Source organism: Sphaerodactylus townsendi, linkage group LG07 (genome assembly GCF_021028975.2).
Source record: "Sphaerodactylus townsendi isolate TG3544 linkage group LG07, MPM_Stown_v2.3, whole genome shotgun sequence".
NCBI classification, from domain to species: domain Eukaryota; kingdom Metazoa; phylum Chordata; class Lepidosauria; order Squamata; family Sphaerodactylidae; genus Sphaerodactylus; species Sphaerodactylus townsendi.
Window position 1 is genome coordinate 80487718 of NC_059431.1, and position 19300 is coordinate 80507017.

Below are 19300 nucleotides of genomic sequence, written 5' to 3' on the forward strand. Positions count from 1 at the left end.
ATCTTATTCTGTTGAGAGAACAACCATGAAGGAGGATATAGTGAACATGTTCAGGGATCACCTCAAGGATTTTGGGTTCCCAAATCCCTCCCAGGGTGATCAGGATAGGGCTCCCAAACCCCCACCTAAGGATAATAAATGGGCACACGCACTTTGGAAGACCAAGGCAGCACTTAAAAAACCCAGGATGAGCCCCGACTACACACCCCTAGGGTCCTCAGACTCTGTACATGGCGATATAGAGCCACCTTCTTCGGGGGAAGACATTCCTGAGGACATAGCTGTCCAGGAACAGGCGTCACGTTTTTTCAACCCCGATGATTATCAGTACCTCTTATCCAAAGCTGTAGCAGCACTGCATCTGGAGGAGGCTGCGGGGAGTGAGGAGTCTGAGAAGCCTAAGCACAAATTCAGACCTAAAGGGGATGCTGAGTATTTTCCAGCTCCCCACCAAACAAAAAAGGTTTTTCTCCAGGAGACGTAGGAAGTCTCTAATGGGTTCTCTCCCATAAGGGAGGTTTTTGCCCCAAATGTGGCAGAGTCTACGCGGGCAGCAGCAGCCGGGGCTTCCACTCCCCAGCCGGGGCCAGTTGGAAATGCTCCCCCCCCCGAGCATTTTTTTTCACAGTCCCCAAAAAATCAGGGGACTGCCCGCGTAGACTCTGCCACATTTGGGGCAAAAACCTCCCTTATGGGAGAGAACCCATTAGAGACTTCCTACGCCTCTCTGGAGAAAGGCTCTTCACGGTGAGTGAACCAATAGCCGTTTCCCTTACCAGAACTATTTGAAGATCACCTCACCAAAGAGTGGGAGCAGCCTAACAAGCAGTTCCATAGTTTGCTCCATAGGCTTTATGCTCTACCCGAGTACACCAATGAGCTGCTTCAGGTCCCATTCATTGACACTCTCTTGGCGACCTTGCAGTCCGCCTGCTTACTTACCAAAGATGCACAAGGACAGATTAAAGATACTGCAGACAGGAGGACTGAACTGTTTTGCAAGAGAGCCCACGAGGCCATGGAGGGCAATACTGGTTGAAATCCCCAGCGTTGCTATGGAAACTTACTGGATGACTTGACAAGTCACATACTCCCAGCCCTGTACTTGTATGGGAGACCTCTAAGGAATACCCGGGTTCTGATGCAGAGGCAGACAATGGCAAACCACTTTCCAGTATCTCTTGCCTTGAAAACTCAACCCTACAGGGTCACCGTAAGTCAGCTGTGACTTGACAAAAACAATAGCAAAAATATAAATAAAGCTGCATTTGTGATAAATTTTGAACAGATTTGTATGTTAATGCTACAGTCTTAAACAAGTAAATATTGTTAAAATAAGTGAATAAAATTTTATTTCCAAGTAGTTCAGTTAAGTTTGTATTTATTTAGAATTCGAGTATTATGTCTTAATAGAAATGTTGAATTGTAACAATAACATAGCTGCAATCAGCTGGATGATTTTGGGGGAAATGGGCAGACTATCTAAGTTGTATGAACTTAAACTTCCTATAGAATAGCATGAAAACGTTAATAATATAATTAGTTTGACCTGTGAAATGCAAAGATTCATGAAGCCATGTTTACGGTAGCTTTATTCCGTTTTCAAACCACTAACTAGGAATTGGCTCATTGCCTTGAATAAGTATATAGTTGAATTTAGACAACCTAAGAATTTTTTCCAGACAACATAACATTCTGTCTTATTCTTAAGTGCTATTCTCATGCTGGCAGTCCCAATGGAGTCTTTCATTTTTCAAAAGAAAGCTCAAATAAGTAATTTTTTCTCAATAGTAAAAAAAGTTCATAAAGTGATGTAGAGGAAGCTGCTACAATTTGCCATTGTTTAAAGGGGATTTATAAATGCTTCTGAGATATAGTGTGAGAATATCTCCCCCTAAAGAAATATACGCACAGATTTTTTAAAAAAAATCTCCCTAAAGACATATATACACAGATTTTGAAAAACCACATAGAAGTGTGGATATGGTAGAAGGGGTAGTTTTATTCATGCCCAGTTCTGTCTGGCATTGGCCAATAAAGTTTTTTTGGCCATGTGACTTTTTGTCAACCAACCTGCCCCACCTGTTTTAGATTGGTAGGGAGAGCCATAAATCGCTCTTTTAGATTTTGAAATGTAGTACTGTGTTTTCAGTGACAAGATGGTGTGATCTCTCTCTTTCTGGAAGTGTTTAATGAAGAGAGAGATCTGAATTCATTCAACAAACGTATTCCAACCACTTTTTACACAATAAATGTGCAATATTGTGTGGAATACTATGCGAGAACGTTATCAATTACTGTTGGCAGTGCTAAGTTCTTTTGTTGGAAGATGTGTATGTGGAAGGTGGGGGAAGTGAACAGGTTTTTTTTTAAATCTAGGACTAGCTGTGTTATGTGGATATGGAAACATCTGTTGAGAGGATATAATTATGGAGAAAACCAATGAAATATTGGAAACCTTCATGCTAAAATCTGGAGACTTCAAATGTGCTTAGTTTCTTTATGTGCACAATGCCATGGAGATGTGAAGAGTAAAACAATAAAACTGTTTTATTAAATCTGTGGCTGTTTCTTTTAAAAAAATTCTGACACCTTTTAAGTCAAATCAGAGTGGTGCTCTAATAATGCAGTCCTATCCTTCTATAACTGTTAACTTCAAGGGTGTAACTTTGCTTCAGATTGCATTGTAAATATGCAGCATTCTATTTAGGATGTGTAGGTAGTTAAAGTGATGTGTTGTATTGTAACTGAGAACATAACTAGCTTGAAGTGTCCACATAGTTACATTTATTTTTCAACATAGCAATCATTAATTGTCAAATTTATTTTAGATAAATGAATTGGTGGATGCCCGAGATGACACGATTGGATCCTGGTTTGAATCTCATATACATAATGTTACTCGAGCAACAAAAGGACATAAAAATGGAAAAGCTCAAGGAAAAAGTGGAAGTAATTACAGAAGGACTAATGGAAACTTAAGCCAAGATCACTCAAGAGAAAAGACAAATAATTTGGACAATACGCCTTCCACATCTTATTCAGATTATATGGACAATGATGGAGATATTATTTATCATATCAAGTATGATGAGTAAGTGCTGCTGATATTTTTATGAGGACACATGTGAGTTTATATGGTTTGTATAAACTAAGAATTTCCCAAGAAACTGGCATCCTTAAGAAAACAAGCTCAAATTTTACAGTTCCAAGAAAGCAGAATTTTAAACGGCATAAAACATTTTGTTGAATATAGTGAATTTATTAGGAGTGATATGGTTCTTCCTAAGAATTGGGATGAAATGTTTACTTCACTTCTGAAACTAATTATCTGGAAATAACAAAATACTCTGAATGGGCTTGAAAGACAATGAAGAAATAATCAGGAAGGCAGTTTTTGGCCATTATTTACTTATCTTTCATTAGATGTAATTTTCTTGGAGAGCTTGTGTGTGTTTACTTTATTTCAAGGAAGTGGGTATCAGTGTCACTTTAATATTATACATCTATGCAGAAATTTCACTTAATTTGCATGGGTGAGCCACACCTAGGAAGGAATGGAGAACAGTGGACAATTACCAAATCCCCGTGCTATAGCCACTGTTTTCAACACACAACATCTTTTGGCACAACATGGGACAAATATGAATAAGCAGGTCAGCTTGTAAAGCAAGAAACAGTTCTCAGACATATTTTTGCTATCTAGTCACAACTGACATATGGTGACCCTGTAGGGTTTTCAAGGCAACAAACACTGAGAGGTGGTTTGCCATTTCCATCATGATACTAGTATTCTTTGGGGGTCTCCCATCCAAATATTTGCCAGGGTTGAGGCTGACAGTTTGTGACTGGTCCCATAGTGTCCCTCTGGTGCTGAATATAGGTCTGCAAAATGAAACTAACCTAAAATACTTCTCATAGGTGTTTTGGGAGGTGTAGATGTTGTCTCATCAGGAACTGTACTGGAAGATAGGTACATTTTGGCAGAAGATGATGCTGACTTTGTGATTAACTGAGGAAGTTGGCTAGATCATTCTGTCCGATAGACTGCTATTTGGAAATCTGCTTAAGTATTCGGGAGTTTCTGATGCTGGTATTTGGGAATGATCTTTTGGAGCCACAAGTTAAATCCTTCGATTGAGGTGTATAATTTCTCATGGAGCAATTCTTGCCTCTCATTGGGCTGGCATTTTATTCCATTTCCCCCCTGCAGCGAACAATTTAGTGTTCTTCCTGGTTGTATCAAAGATGGAGTGTCTCTTATGCCTTTCTGGTTCTTCTACATTGGGGCTTCATTGACTGATGTAGTATGATTTCTGCTGTTTTTTTTTTCCATATGGCCCTGGGAGTCCCAAAAGTTTTGGGTTAGCAAACTGTTTTTGAAGGTTACATTTGGCCTTGGAACTTAAGTTCCTGGTTTCTTCTGTACTGATTTATGATAACTTCACTGGACCCCAGTCATGTTTTTGTCAGAATTCTAGGCAAACTTTCAGAGGAGAACCTGATTCCTCTAGAGCAATTTAATGCTACTGTGATACAGTTCAGTTGTGCCTTTTAAAAACAGGACAAAATCAGTCTCTGTACCAGAGGACTGGAAAATGGTCAAGGTAGTACTCATTTATCAAAAGGGTTCAGGGGGAGGGTACCAGTTAACTCAATATCTGTCCTAGCATCATTATTAGGATGCAGGGAGAAATAGTCAGTTGTCACAATGGAAGAAGAAGAAAGAGTAGTAGTTTGGATTTATATCCCCCCTTTCTCTCCTGCAAGGAGACTCAAAAGGGCTTACAAATTCCTTTCCCACAACAAACACCCTGTGAGGTAGGTGGAGCTGAGAGCGCTCCGAAGAACTGTGATGGTGTACTTTCTGGAAGTTCACACTAAATGGAAGGTTTGACAAAACTGCTGCCACCCAGTTTTCTCAACTAACTAGTTGTTTTTATTTATTTGGATAACGTTTTTTTCCCATTGTTGATGTTGTTTTGGAGAAGAATGAAAGAGGATTCTTTTTTAGGGGAACAGGGATCAAGTTCTGTCTTGTAAATCAACAGTGTAAGAACTAAAGAATTGGTAAAGAATGTCAGAAGTAAGGGATTTTCCATTTGTTCAGTGTGGATTTATGTGTCGCTTTCATTGTTTATGTAACATAAAGGAAACAGGTTCAGAAATCCAAAAATATTTCCTTTGTATTATTTTAATTGAGTAAATATTTACTTTTAATCAACAGCTTTCTTTTAGTAAGCAGTAACAGCTAGCAAACCACATAATTGATCATGGACATAATAATTTGTTACAAGCAATGTATACATTAGAAGATCTGAAAATATCCTTTAATTTCTGGCAGCATATTGACAGTTTATTTTATTTACAATAGGGAGATATTGCACTTAGCAAAATAAAATGCTCTCATGTATATCAAGCAACTCATAAATAGAATAGTGTGCACTCTCTTCTGCTGAATCTTTTGCACTTTTAATTTTGACATTGCTTGGGGAGTGTTGCAAATTATAGCTCTTTTACACATAATTCACCTTCAGCACTTTCAGTGCACCTTCGCTATTGTTTGCAAGTGGATTTTGCCGTTTCACATAAGTGGATTCCGCACAGCATATTTATAACGAGTTACAATCGTTATGAATGAACTCATTTTCTGGAGTGTTGTGGGGTTTTTCAGGCTGTGTGGTGTGTTCCAGTAGCATTTTTTCCCGGCGTTTCGCCTGCATCTGTGGTGAATTTAGGCGAAACATCAGGAAAAAATGCTACTGGTTTATGCAACTCCTTTATAACAATTACAACACTTCAGTGATTCCAGCCGTAAAAGCCTTCAACAATGCATTGAACTCATTTAGGAAAATAAGTTCATTTCTAATAATGGCAACTGTTTATAAATATGCTGTGCAGAATCCACTACAGTAAAATCCAGTCGCACAGTATATTGAAAGTGTATTATTCAGTGTGTAGTGGATTCTGCACAGCATATTTATAACGAGTTGCAATCGTTAGGAATGAATTAGTTTTCCATGTATCAAAAGGGAAAACAAGTTCATTTGTTATTATTGCAACTTGTTATAGGCTGTGTGGAATGAGACTGGGAAAGTGATTTTTCTAGCTCTCCAGCAGGAAATGTAGTATTGATAACATAAAAGATGATACGGGATGTATTATTTTGTCTCTTCTTTCATGACATTCATGCATGCATGACCATATCCAAAAGTTCATTTAGGGAATGCCAGCCTGTTTCCTGTTGCAAATTATTGTTGCTAGACTGTGTGAGCTTGATTCAGGTTGCCAGTTAAATGATTAGAAAAGAGAGGGAAAAACTGCATCTGAAACAGTTATTATGTACTACCAGTTTCGATTTTATATCCAGTAAATGGATCAAAATGGTTTTATCTTCAAATTCTAATTAGAGGAAAGTCGGGAAGTATTTTCTAAAAATGCTTATTTTCAAGATAGATTTGTTGCATGCTCATGGAGGGTTAACGTTTTTTGTTTGCATCACATTCTAGGAATGTTCAAATAGAGCCTGTGGTCAAGAAAAACGGGAGTCTTTCTTCATGGGCAACCAATTGCTAAGAAAGGTTTCCATAGAGATGGAAGATCACGTGAGAGTTCTGCTATGTTAGCATTAATATTTAAAATTAGAAGCAGGTTCAGCAGGGTTAAGCTTTCACAGAATAGAGTCTCTATTGTGTAGTATGTTTTCAAGTTTTAGGTTTAAATACATATATTAAGACTTCATACTTTTATTAGGAACGCTTTTCTAGTAAAATAATGTTGGTATCTTGTAACACATTTTCCCAAAAACTGTTAGTTTCTATTTCAGATGTGATATAATCAGCTGTAATCACAAACTGTTAAAGTCCATGAGAAATTTGACATAGTTTTCAGTGTGATTTGAATTGTATCCATTCCAAGGTCAGATTAATCAGGTAGCATAATTAAACTTGGTATACATATTCATTTAATTGTATTCCTTTAATATTTTGCTAGGATTATAATGCTTAAACTATACAAGGGCAATATATGAGTTTAGAGGATAATGTGTGTGCTTCATTATTGGTTTTCAGGGTCTGGTGAAAATGGTTTGTCTGGTGCAGATGGAATGAGAATTTCCTTTGTTTCTTATCTTAGCATTGTTTCATTTACTGCAGTGCTTCATTTTGAGTGCTGTAGTGTGCTGCTATGGTTCACAGTTTAAGGTGTGTATGTAGAAGAGGAGTTTTGCACAAATATAGGAAGTAGGCAGAAATATTATTAGATATTTTGAAAATCTTCATAACCACAAACTTATAGTACAAGTATGGGTTTGTAATGAATATTGCAGTGATATCCAAACCTTCAGAAACCCATGTTCTTTCAATATATATATACTTCTCCAGTCTTTATGGATTGAACAATAAATGGGAAACTTACAAGAATTGTTTCTAAAAGGGATAGGAGGCTATGAATAGAATTAGCATGGCTATATTCTCTGCAATTCATTGACCATCCTCATTGCTCCCAGTCTTTGTGTCCCTTTCCCTGTTCCTATTCAACTTGGTGTTCTTTTTTTCTGCCCTCCAGTCCTTGACTAAACATTTTAAATTGTACAAAAATCTCTGCAGTTGTTCATGCAGCTTAGTTTAATCATAAATGTGTGCCCCCTTATGTGATTTATTTTATACTACTGGTACTAGACTTCAGATGCAAAATTTCACATTTCTTATAAGTTTCTTCTTGTATTCAGTAGTGCTAAGGTTGGTTTTTCAATTGCTGTCTTGCTTTTAAATGAACAGAATATTCTCCTTGGACTTTCAAGGCTTAAATGAATTACAGAGCTGTGCAGCCAGAAAAGAGTAGTAGAAGAGAAAAGTGGTAGTAGAAGTAGTAGCAGCAATAGATCCCAGAACTGAATTATAGTCTTGCCTGTCTCCAGGTCAGCCGCTTCACCCAGGCTTCGCTTCAGTTTCCCTGTCTAGCAACCATTTTATTTTCCCCAGACTTCCATTATCATCCAGACCCACACATCTCCAGCACCACTGTATTCTAGCTACGCCAGTTCTGGCAAATTCCATGCTTTGTTCCAGATAATTGGCTTCATTTTCTCTCAGCCTCCAGTTTGTTGTGAAGATAAAATGGGGAGAATAACATAAGCTGCTTTAGGTCCCCGTGAGGTATAAATAAAGTAAATATGCCCAGTATCTTTTCTCCTTTATGTTCCTTCAGCTCGTCTGTCATCCTGTTGTGCCATCTTAATTATATGGTGCTCCAATCTTCCACTGCTTGAGTCATCTTGTATGTTATTTTCACTGGAAAGGTCCTCCCTTTTGAATCCCTAAAGGTATTTAATCTGTGTGAAACACTTCTTTTTTTCTATAAAGCCTTTTATTCTCTGTTATTCTACTGTATTATCTTTCACAGACATTCTTGCTGTACTAACATCAACTTTAATAGTTCCTGAAGAACCACTTATTCTCATATGAAACTGTGTGCCGGCTACATGATCTCTTGTCAGACAAGTCAGGATGATGGTTGCTTATCCAAGAGTGTCTTTGTTTGAACCACTCTTATGCATTACCAGAGAAAGTGAAGATCCCTTCTTACTGGTCTTGAGGAGACCAGTGAGGCCATTTTACTTCAGAGAGCTTTATGTTAATTTCTGGAGATGTGATCTGGTTATCATGGTTTTTGCTGGCTTTTATGCTAATGTTTAAATGGTGTGTTGTGGCTTCTAAAGTTCCTTTAGACATTCTGTTTTAATAATCTGCCTGTCTTTTATGTACTGACAAACTACTCTGAGCTCATGCTTGTGAGAAAAGGTGCACTGATGATATTCAAAACAGTCACCTTTTTGTCATGCCTCTTAAGAGGCATGCAGCCAGAGTTCCACTTGGGAAATGGTGCTTTCCACTTCCCTGTTACTGTTCTCACACCATCCTAAAAAGCAACTCTAGAATGGTATTGAATGTAGCATAAAGGAGGGTGAAATTGGAAGGTGAAATGGGTTTTAATCCCCCTGCCCAAGCTATAAATGTCCTTTAGATCCAGTTCTAAATTTCTTGTGGCGTTATAATGCTGTGTGCTTATGAGCTTTAGTCATATTCTCTTTTTTCCCCTCACATACTGCTCTAAGGCATATACTGGTGCATATACTGTTCTTCCTAAATGCATTACAAAAAAGTACAGCGTGTAGAAGTAGTTCAGAGGCCCCTTTTGTAGCCCCTATATTCTTATATGCATGTACATATATGTATATATGTACAATCCCAGCAAAGTGACATCATTTTCATTCATCGGGGTATTATTACATGTTTTTTTTCCCTTTCATCCTTGTACAACGAATTGCCATCTATGAAGCATGTATGTTTGTTCCTTCTGGCTCTTCCAGAGACCTTTTTTGTTTGATTGAAGCATAATAAAGACATTGAATAAGTTGATTAATGGTTGATGTTTGAAATCCCAGTTGGCATCTGTTTATGTGTTGCAGAGCAACTGAATTATACTATTTTCCATTAATTTCTCCAAATCTGCAAGTTATCTGTGACTTAGTTTAGATGATATTCTTCCACAAAACATAGTAGAGAAGCAAGACCTCTCTTTGACTCACTAGCCATCTAGCATGCCCATCCCATCTGTCATCCACCTTGAGACCCAGTGAAAAAGGTGAAGTATAAGTGGAAATAAACAAAATAAAAGAAATTTCCAAGACGTGAATGGCATTTTTGAGTAAGGTGGATGTGCATAAAATTTAACATACAAGTCAAAATACTGTAATCAGTATTACAAATAAAATCCTTGCTCTGACTGCATGATCTGGTGCTTGCATAGATTGGATTGAACATGTATTTTACCTACACATGGCTGGCCTCTGGGCTTAGAGGAAGGGCAGGTGTCCTAGGTAGGTGTGGATTATTGCTGCCTGATCAGGCATAGGTGAAGATTATTCTCACTCTGAGATGGAGGGCATCTTCAGAGAATAGATTATTCCTACCCATTCCTCCGGGAGGCAGGATTTCACAGCTTTTTGTTATTGGCTCTCTTTTGGGCTCTGTGCATCAGTTTCTCAGTTTATTTCCTGACTCGAGGGAGAGCAGATCAGTGAGAGACTCATTTCTCATTTTCTCTGCCTTTTTGAGCCTAGTTGCCTTTTCATTCTTTAATCTTCCTTTTTTCAGTGACCTTCTCCTTCCTTCTCTTTCTCCTTATTCTCCTCTGGAGGATGAAGGTTCCTTTTTCTCTGAGGTACTGTGAAGGTTCCTTCTTCTCTGAGGTAATGAGGGTATCTTGGCCCACCTTGGATACTCACTGTGAAGATTGCTTCTTCTCTGAGGTTATCTTGGCCCACCAAGGAGACAAGCCAAGGCGTATTCTTCACCTGCCCCCTCCTGCTTTCTCTCTCTTGCTCCCTCTCAGCCATGAAGCAGATGCATAACGAGGCGACATTGGAACTTGCGGAAGAGACTTTTCTTTCAGATGAGGATGATGCCTTGGGCCTCTTCTCAGCTCAGCAACAGCTAACCGACCCCTTTTCAACTGATGGAGCTGCAGTCATTTGGGAGTGTCCAAGGTGCAGAGCAAGAACTCAAGCCTCTCCGAAGGAAGTGGTGCAGTGCGACCAGCAAAAAAGGAGTGAAAAAGCCAGCATAAGCTGAGAGCCCTCCAAGTACAGCCAGTTCGACCCTCCAGGGTAACGATGGCCAGGCTTGCTTTCCATCTACCTCTTCTACATCAGCTCAGCAGGTTTCCAGTGGCAGGGATGGTGCAGAAGGCTTCAGGATTAATGTAAGACTGACCTTTCTCCTGTTGGATATTGTGAGAGGGCAATCTTTTTAGATTGCAGAATGGAGGCCTTTTTGTCCCTGGGACTTATTGGCCCTCATACAACGCTCAATGAGGAAGGAAATACAGAGATTCATGAGAGAGGAAATGCAAAGGTTGCAGCCATCTCTACAATTGTGTCTTCAATAGCCGGCGAGCCGGCCTCCAGACAACAATCACCTTCTGCCCATCCATAGATTGCCTGTCTGGTGGCTTCACTTGGTGCTATTGATTCTCATTAAACCTCCCTTTGAACCTCTTCAGGAGGTTGTCCTCAAGGATGAAGGTTTTGTTCCTCACTGCCATCATTTCTGCCCACAGGATACCTGAGCTGGGGGCACTGTTGTCTAGAAAGGGCCTCTGCGTTTTCCACAAGGTTGTCCTGAGGCTAGTCCCAACCTTAATTCCCAAGATGAATTCAGCCTTCCACCGGCAGCAGGACCTGCACCTTCCTTCTTTCTCACCAAATCCTTCCCATCCCTGTGAGAAGGTCTGGCATACCCTCGTATACTTGAGACATACTGCTGACATCCATAAGACTGATTAACTCTTCATATCCTTGACTCTACCAAACAAAGGACAAAACATGTCCAAGCTGACCTTTAGTTATAACTTCAAGCCATGCATCATTCAAGTGTATAGAGTAGTAAGCTCTTGCCACTGGAAAGCTTTAGGGCCAGCTCTACCAGGAGTGCAGCTGCAACAGTGGCCATGAAATGTTAAGCATCTGTGGAAGAAATCTGCAAGGCAACCATGTGAGCCTCCGCTCTACCTTTGTCTGCCACTACAAAAGTAACTTCTGGGTATTCTGCATTGAGTTGCAAAGTGCTGCAACAAGTCTTGGAACTTGGATGTCCCCTATCAGAAGTTAGTCAGAGATGCTCCATACTCTGAAGATGCTCTCCACCTCGGAGAACAAAACCTTGCTTACTCAGAGAAGGTTCCTTCTTCTCTGAGGTAATGAGGGTATCTTGGCCCATCTTGGATACTCACTGTGAAGGTTCCTTCTTCTCTGAGGTTATCTTGGCCCACCAAGGAGACAAGCCAAGGGCTTCTCAAGACTCAAACACTCTCCTAATCCTGAAGGCAACTAACCAGGTCAGATGTATGTCAAGAGAAGAAGTAAACAGGAAGTACTTTGAAAAAGACTATCATCGATAGATCAAGCTTAGAGGATCAAGATTCCTTCACTTTCCTTCCTACTAATGATTTCTGATGTTACGTTGTTCTTTCTGTTACCTGTTATGTTATTATGCTTCCTTTCTAACTTGTTCATCTTTCTTATTGTTGATAAACTCTCATGCTCAGAAAGTCTTTAAACTAAGGCCCTGATTCACAGAGCCCAATAGAGGGCCAATAACTGGAAGCTGTGAAATCCTGCCTCCCTGAGGAAATGGGTGGGAATAACCCACACTCTGAAGATGCCCTCCTTATCTCAAAGAAGAAGGAATCTTCATGGTGAGTATCCAAAGGATTTTGTTTACTGAGGCCTAAATCTTCCTCTGCATCAGACTATTTGTGATTTCTAAATCAGCTTGGTTTGTTGAGTTTCTGGTACCATCTTCTGTACTTTGTAGCAATTCTCCTCTTAAACTGAATGTTTAGTTTTAAGTATTTTGTTTATTTCACTGTTTTAGTAGTACAAAAATCTTCGCTGATAAATAACCTTATTTTTGCCTCTCTTTTCTCTTGATTAATTTTAAGATAAATTTTTAAACAGCACCACATAAGATTGTAACTGAGATATGCATTCAACAGTATGTATGTTTCATAATTTTTTAAGACCAGGAATTAACATTATAAACTAGGCTGTCTAGAAAACTTTTATGATATTGTTCTTAGTTTCTTTTTAAATGTGTACTCTTGTATGATGCATACCTCTGACAGGTTTCTATAGTGTACCCTGTAGACTTGTAGTCTTCAAAACTAAGAACTCTATCTGAGTGTCATACTTTGATCCCGTTTCTTGATCTTACATTTTGTCTTCAGAAGTTATCAACACTCTGAACTTTTCCATTTGTTCTGTGGCGTTCACTGTTCCCCAAGGGTGCATCCAGAAGCCACCATAGTGTAATGGTTAAGAGCGGCAAACTCTGATCTGGTGAACTGGGTTCGATTCTCCACTTCTTCCCATGAAGCCTGCTGGGTGACCTTGGGCCAGTCAGTGTTCTCTCAGAATTCTCTCAGCCCATCTGACGCAGGCAATGGCAAACCACCTCTGAGCGTCTCTTGCCTTGAAAACCTCACTGGATGCCATGTCAGTTGAGACTTAATGGCACTTACACATGCAGACATTTAAAAAAAAGCAAAAGGTTTTTTATGAAAGAATGAGCCTCTTCTTATAGGACTTACTTTTCAGATGTCACAAGCAAATTGTGGTTGATTATTGTTTGTGAGGAGAATGATCTGGGGGAGGGGGTCCTCAGGTCTATGCATTTTTCCCATCATATGTCAAACCATGACTGAAGACTTCCCAGCACTGAAATTTGTCATGATATCCAAAGAGATATCACTTCGCAGCACTAACTGAAATTTGTCATGATATCCAAAGAGATAGTTTGTTTCATAGTTACAGCAGGCTTCTGCCATGGCTTTGTTTCCTGGTTTTAGGCAAGGAAAAAAACCCCAATTTACTCATTCATTTAATCTGAAGGAGTTTGGATGTGCTACTCTACCTTTTTGTGATATCACAGCTTCATGACCCATTACAGTAACCTTTATTGTCTCTTCAGTTCTCTCATGGAGATTACTCCTGTGAACTTCAGTGTCATTGAGATTCAGATGTGGACATGAATTAGGATTCTTTGATGTATAACCCTAAACACATTTATTTGGAAGTGATTAAAACTGTTAGGATTTATATCCAGTATATTTAGAATTTGAATGGTCCCAGTCTTTCAAACCAAAATTAAATTATATTTTCAAGCTGATAGTCTGAAATAAGGGGGGGGGGGGATAATAATGAAATTACATTTGTATCAGTGATATCCAGTCATCTCCATTAGATCAGTTGTCTAACTTGATATAAGACATCTTTGTATGTGAATTTGATTGTTTATCTGTGAAGGTGTGGCTACAGTGCACAGAGCTCCTTATAAACTTACCCATATTTTTCATTAACATCTTCACTACTCCACATTGCATAATGCCCTTGGAAACTGCCTGTGTTTCAAAATTTGTAGGGCGTTCCACTGATTCAGCAGGCTTAAATAGCAATCCTAGTGAACCTAAGCAATACTTATTTCTAATAAAATATATTTATGATTGTATTTTTAGTTGCATGGTATCCTGGATCATATCATACTTGAAAAAAATACACAAGTCTGGAAATGATAGTGGTTTGATATAATCAGGCTTCCATTAAAAATGCTTGTTGTACTTTTCAAAGTTAATTATGCTTACAGTGAAAATGCAAATATTGCATTTTCTGAAGTCTGTTTTGTGATGTGGATGTTCTTTGACCTTTGCATTTTTTTTCAGGTACCCAGAAAGTGGCATTGTCGATATGACTGTCCGTAATCTACGACCACGAGCAAGAACTATTTTGAAATGGAATGAATTACGTGTGGGTGATATGGTAATGGTTAACTACAATGTAGAGAGTCCTGAAGAAAGAGGATTTTGGTTTGATGCAGAAATTACCTCTTTAAGGGAAATTTCAAGGACTAACAAAGAAATTTATGCCAAAATTATGTTGGGGTAAGAATTTATTGATATATTTTAGAAATCTGTTTACAAAAAAGATGACTTCAGTTTTAATTGCCATGACTCTACAGATTTTTTTTAAGAAACCAGCACATTTCCTGATTTCCAGTTAGTTCTGGATCTTATATTTCTTGAAGAAAGTTGTTTTAAAACATAGATATAGTTTACACTGATTGGTTTATAACTGCTTACTGGAATGAAGCTCTGTGCCTAGGAAGAGACGAGATTTTCTTCTAGAATCCACTGAAGTTCTGGGGAAAGACAGAAGAGTATCAGATTCTGTTTTTCCTTGCTCCTCATTAAGTACTTGGATTGGAAGAAGATTCTTCTGAATTCACACATAAGCCAGATGAAGATCAGAAAGGAAGTGGAAAAACCTGTTGAATTGATCTTGGAGAAAAGCAGAATTAAGGAAGAAGGAAGAGAACCTAGAGTAGAACAAGGTGGTTTCAGACTGCAGTTCACTTTGTCTTGTGAATAGCTGGCAAGAAGACTTCTGCTTTCTTCTCTGTTGCTCTGTGCTAGATCTTTTCTTTTGAGTGAAAAGCTGGCATCTCATGTGGGGCTCTGAGCGATCCAGGCCTTAGATTTCCCAGCAGTCACAACTAGGTAGGTCTTCCTGTGAATGAAAATGGGATAATTGAGCTATTCTTTTTTTATAATGTTTTATGGATACTTTTCTACAATGTATACAGTAGAATTCTGATGATCTAGCAGTTTTTACAACCTGTGTTTCTAGAGCAGTAAAACTAAGAATTCAGATATAACCAACAAAACAGAACTCTAGGCATCTTTTCATTCATTCTTTGGGCAACATCATGAGAAGTGTTCATTCATAGGAGAAAGTTGTGATGAAGATGACTAAAGGAACATGTTTGAACATGCAGGATCTTCAGGTTGGTAAACCTTTTGATTCATCATATTTCTTAAAAACCTTCTTGAAGGATTATCACATTTGAGCAAAATATATTTGTTAGTTTTATTGCATGGTATTGTCACTTTTGTTACAGTTGTTATAAAGAAATATATAGTTGGAACAGGCAGACTTTCCTTTTTCAGGAAGGACTGAGTGCTAAATAAGCAGCAATGGTATATAAAAATAATAGCATTGACTTTTTATTTAGGTGAGCCCCATCATCAGCCTACAGGATTCTGGAAACCCTCAAGATAATCCTCTCCTGTTCTACAGTTTCAGAATTATTTGTCCAGGATAATTTTTCAGTCACATCATGTACACCCCATATCCACATCATATCACCTAAAAGAAAAAAAATCCACCATCCAGAAACCACTGTAGATAAATCTCTGATTGAGAACAAATGTAATGTCAGCAAATGCACACATATTTCGAAGAAGTAGCAACAAAAATAATAAAACATGAACGAAAATTCAAAAGTCTAATTTGCAACCTGGTCACAGACAATGCTGCAAGTGTATCTGAGATGAGAAGAAATTTAGAAGAGAGTTTATTTTATTTTATTGATTTGATTTGATGACCAAGAATGAAGAGAATACCAAGCTAATAATATATGGTTGCAGGGCCCATTTGATGCACTTCCTAGGCTTCAGAAATAAAGGCTAATGTCATTGAAATTGCTAAATGCTGCCATAACAATCCCGTTGCAGCAGCCTTTCTGAAAAGGAAGGGGGAAACCAAGCTTACTCTCCTATGAGCTGTTGCATGGATCTTTGGAGTGGACATTTTGAGCAGTGTATTGAGAACTGACCTATTCTGATGACAGTTTGTGATCAGGAGAAAATAGATGGCACTGTCTTAACTGGGCTTGAAAGAAATGTTGAACCTGTGTGGAGCATCCTGAAAAACATTTTTGAAGCTTTAAGCAAGATCAGAAAAATAGCTGTTTTGTTGATGATGCTGTTGAAATTTGGAAGGAACTGAATGACCGCTTAAACCTGGAACTGTTTGATGATAGAATTAAATTACAAGAATTTAAAAAAATAATGGGACTTATCTCCAGTTCATTTTCTTGTAGGTATTGTCAATACCTCATACCAGATTTAGACTTTAAAGTGTTGAAGAAAAAGACTATCAAACAGTCATTCACCAAATGTTGAGCTAAGGTGGAGCCATTTAAGAAATATGTTTTGAAGAAAGTCACACCCAATGAACTGGTGGAAGTCACTTAAGCACTTGGATTTAGAGACTGTTGAAGAAATGATTTCACTTTTAACAGCAGTAGCTTCTTCTGCTGACATAAAAATATTTTTTTTCCCTTTGGACTCTTTCATTTCTACATTGAGAAATCATTCAGGATCTGAGACAGCAGGAAAGATGGTTTCTTTTCCAGATTATGAGTAAACAAGAAAATGAAGATGAACATGAGTAAGCTGCAGAAAACAGTATTTTAGTTTTTCCTGGTTGATGTAGTCAGTCTGAAGGTTTTTTTAAGGTATTTTGTTTAACCAAGTTAATTAACAAACATGGTTGTTTAAGCGAATACAAGAATATATATGCTATATAATATTACTGTTTTAGTTAAATAAAACAATTTTAATGGTTTTGGTTATGCTTAATTATTTTTTTACTTCCAATAATGTACAGCAGAAAAGTTGTCTAAATATGAATGACTTGCCTAATAAACTGGAAATAGTTCATGTCACAGTGATTTCATAATTATCTGTTTCAAATGGTAAATGAGCAAACAATTGTTAATTTTCTGATATAACTGTAAAACTAACCTAAAAAGTTAATATTCCAAAAATGAAACCTTTATCTGGGTTATAAATATTAAGGTTACAATGATCAGCAAGAACGAGCATTTATGTTGAAAACTGTGATTTATATTGAGTCTTACTGACTAGTGATTTAAATTGTGATTTAAATCAGTTTTATTTAATTCAGTTTCTGGTTTAAATCAATTTGAATCAAATCCAGCGTTGTTAAGCGTTGTTAGCTGGTAAAAGGGGAAGCTCATAATATCTACAGTTTGAATCATGGCCAAAATTATAATTCCCTTGTCTGTCCAAGTGACTCCAAAAAAGGGTGGAATGTCGTTCTTTGATATTGTTGCTTGTAACAGCAGATACTCAAGTGATGCTATGAATGGGAATGATCAAAGTATCGTTTTGTTATTTTTGGAAAGATTAATCTTTGCTAAACAATGGTTATTCAATAGTCCTGAATAACACCATGACTATTGCCAGCAATGCCAGAAATAACTGATTTACTGGATATTCTGGCTGAGGGATGTAGTGTTAAAGTGGAAAATCCAACTGCACCATTTTTATTAGCAGGGTTGTCTGAAATAGTGTCATGGAGACTTCCTTTGCATAAAAACATGCCTTTCTTTCCTCCCTTTCCCACCTGGCCACTTTCCAGGCTTTCCATGTTTTGTACACATGCTTGGGAACGGAGCTCTTAAGAAAGCTAACTTTTTGCTTCTAGGCAAGCAATATTGGATGATTGGATGGTGGGGGAAAAAAAAGAAAATAAGGAAGAACTTTTTGTAGGGAGAGGTGGCTGAAACTGATTTATTCCTGCTTCCGGCAGAAAGGGGCATGTATTTTAAGTATATAAGGACCCCCCCCCCCTTTTGCCCAACTTTTAAAGTTCCCTATATTGTTCCTCTGGCACTTTGACTCTTTATGAGGTTTAGTCAGGCTCAGCTTTACCCCACAACTCTTGACAGTGCTAACACTAGAGTTAGGCAATGTAAGACCTTTCCTGCTTTTTCTCCATGTCCTTTAGCCTTCCTTCTTTTCCTCTTGCTGTATTCTGATCTTCAGCCATATCCCTGATTTGAGTCTTTTTGCTCACTTTCCCCTCCCACCCTCCTCTTTTCTTGTGTCAAGAAGTGTCCAGTGCTCTATTGTTACCTCTGGTGGAGGAAATAAAGAGTCTAGCAAGGAAAGTGTTGCAACCATCTGGTTTCTGCATGGGCCTTTCCCTTCTGCACAGTTAGAAAAGCTCCCAGAGCTTGCTATAGCTAGCAGACCTGCTGGTGGGTCCACAGAAAGTGGGATGGCAATGGGATCCATGTCAGCAGGACAGTCATAATTGGTGATATACACATGCATCTTTGGGTGAGCTCTGTTAGCAGTACTTGTGGTTGGGCACGTATGCTGAATGTGACTTCTTCTACTAGGAACTTAACCACGTTCCCTGATTTTATGTGCATGAATTGTTATTCCATTGCATTCCCTGATTTTTTTGTACTTTATTGTGTTGCTTTCCTTTTTTCTTTCTTTTTTTATTGGTGTTCAATAAAAATTAGTTTAGTGCAAATGTATTTTTTTCTTATATTTCTCTAAATATTACTTCAGTTACATTGCAGTGTATGTCCAAGATTCCACACCTGGGCTGAAAGATGTATGTAAAGGCACTTGTGTATTCCTCCAAATTTTCTTTTGTGGTAATATGTTGATAAAGTTGTACTCTGTGGCCAATGTGGAAATGATTTTGAATCCATCCCTATTTGATTTGTCAGCTATATGGACAAACAGTGGTATCTTTTTTATTTATATTGGAGAAAGAGAATGTTTACATGTCTATCTTCTTGAAGATTTTCCATAGGCATATCACACATAAATACACTTGCACCATTAATAGTTTGTTAAAAAAATATTAAGACTACAGACTGATGGTTATTGTGATGAAAGATGAAATGCACATTGCTTCAGCCTCTCCTACACTATGTTTACAATGGCAAAAATTTATAGGATCTATCAGTTTCTAGTTTGACCCCACCATGCAGATTTAAAAAAATCCACACAGTGGGGGATACATAGACTTAATGGAATTACCTGTACAGGATTGCAGGAAAACCTGGACAGT

General features: G+C 38.1%; 1 protein-coding gene across 1 annotated transcript in view; it reads left to right on the plus strand.

Moving 5' to 3' along the window:
- LOC125437011 (E3 ubiquitin-protein ligase UHRF2-like) overlaps positions 1–19300 on the plus strand; it is a 63743-nt gene that overhangs the window by 28442 nt on the left and 16001 nt on the right. The window contains exons 3-4 of the mRNA XM_048504382.1: positions 2832–3094; positions 14281–14499. Coding sequence (XP_048360339.1) covers positions 2832–3094; positions 14281–14499 — 482 coding nt within the window. The remainder of the gene's footprint in view (positions 1–2831; positions 3095–14280; positions 14500–19300) is intronic.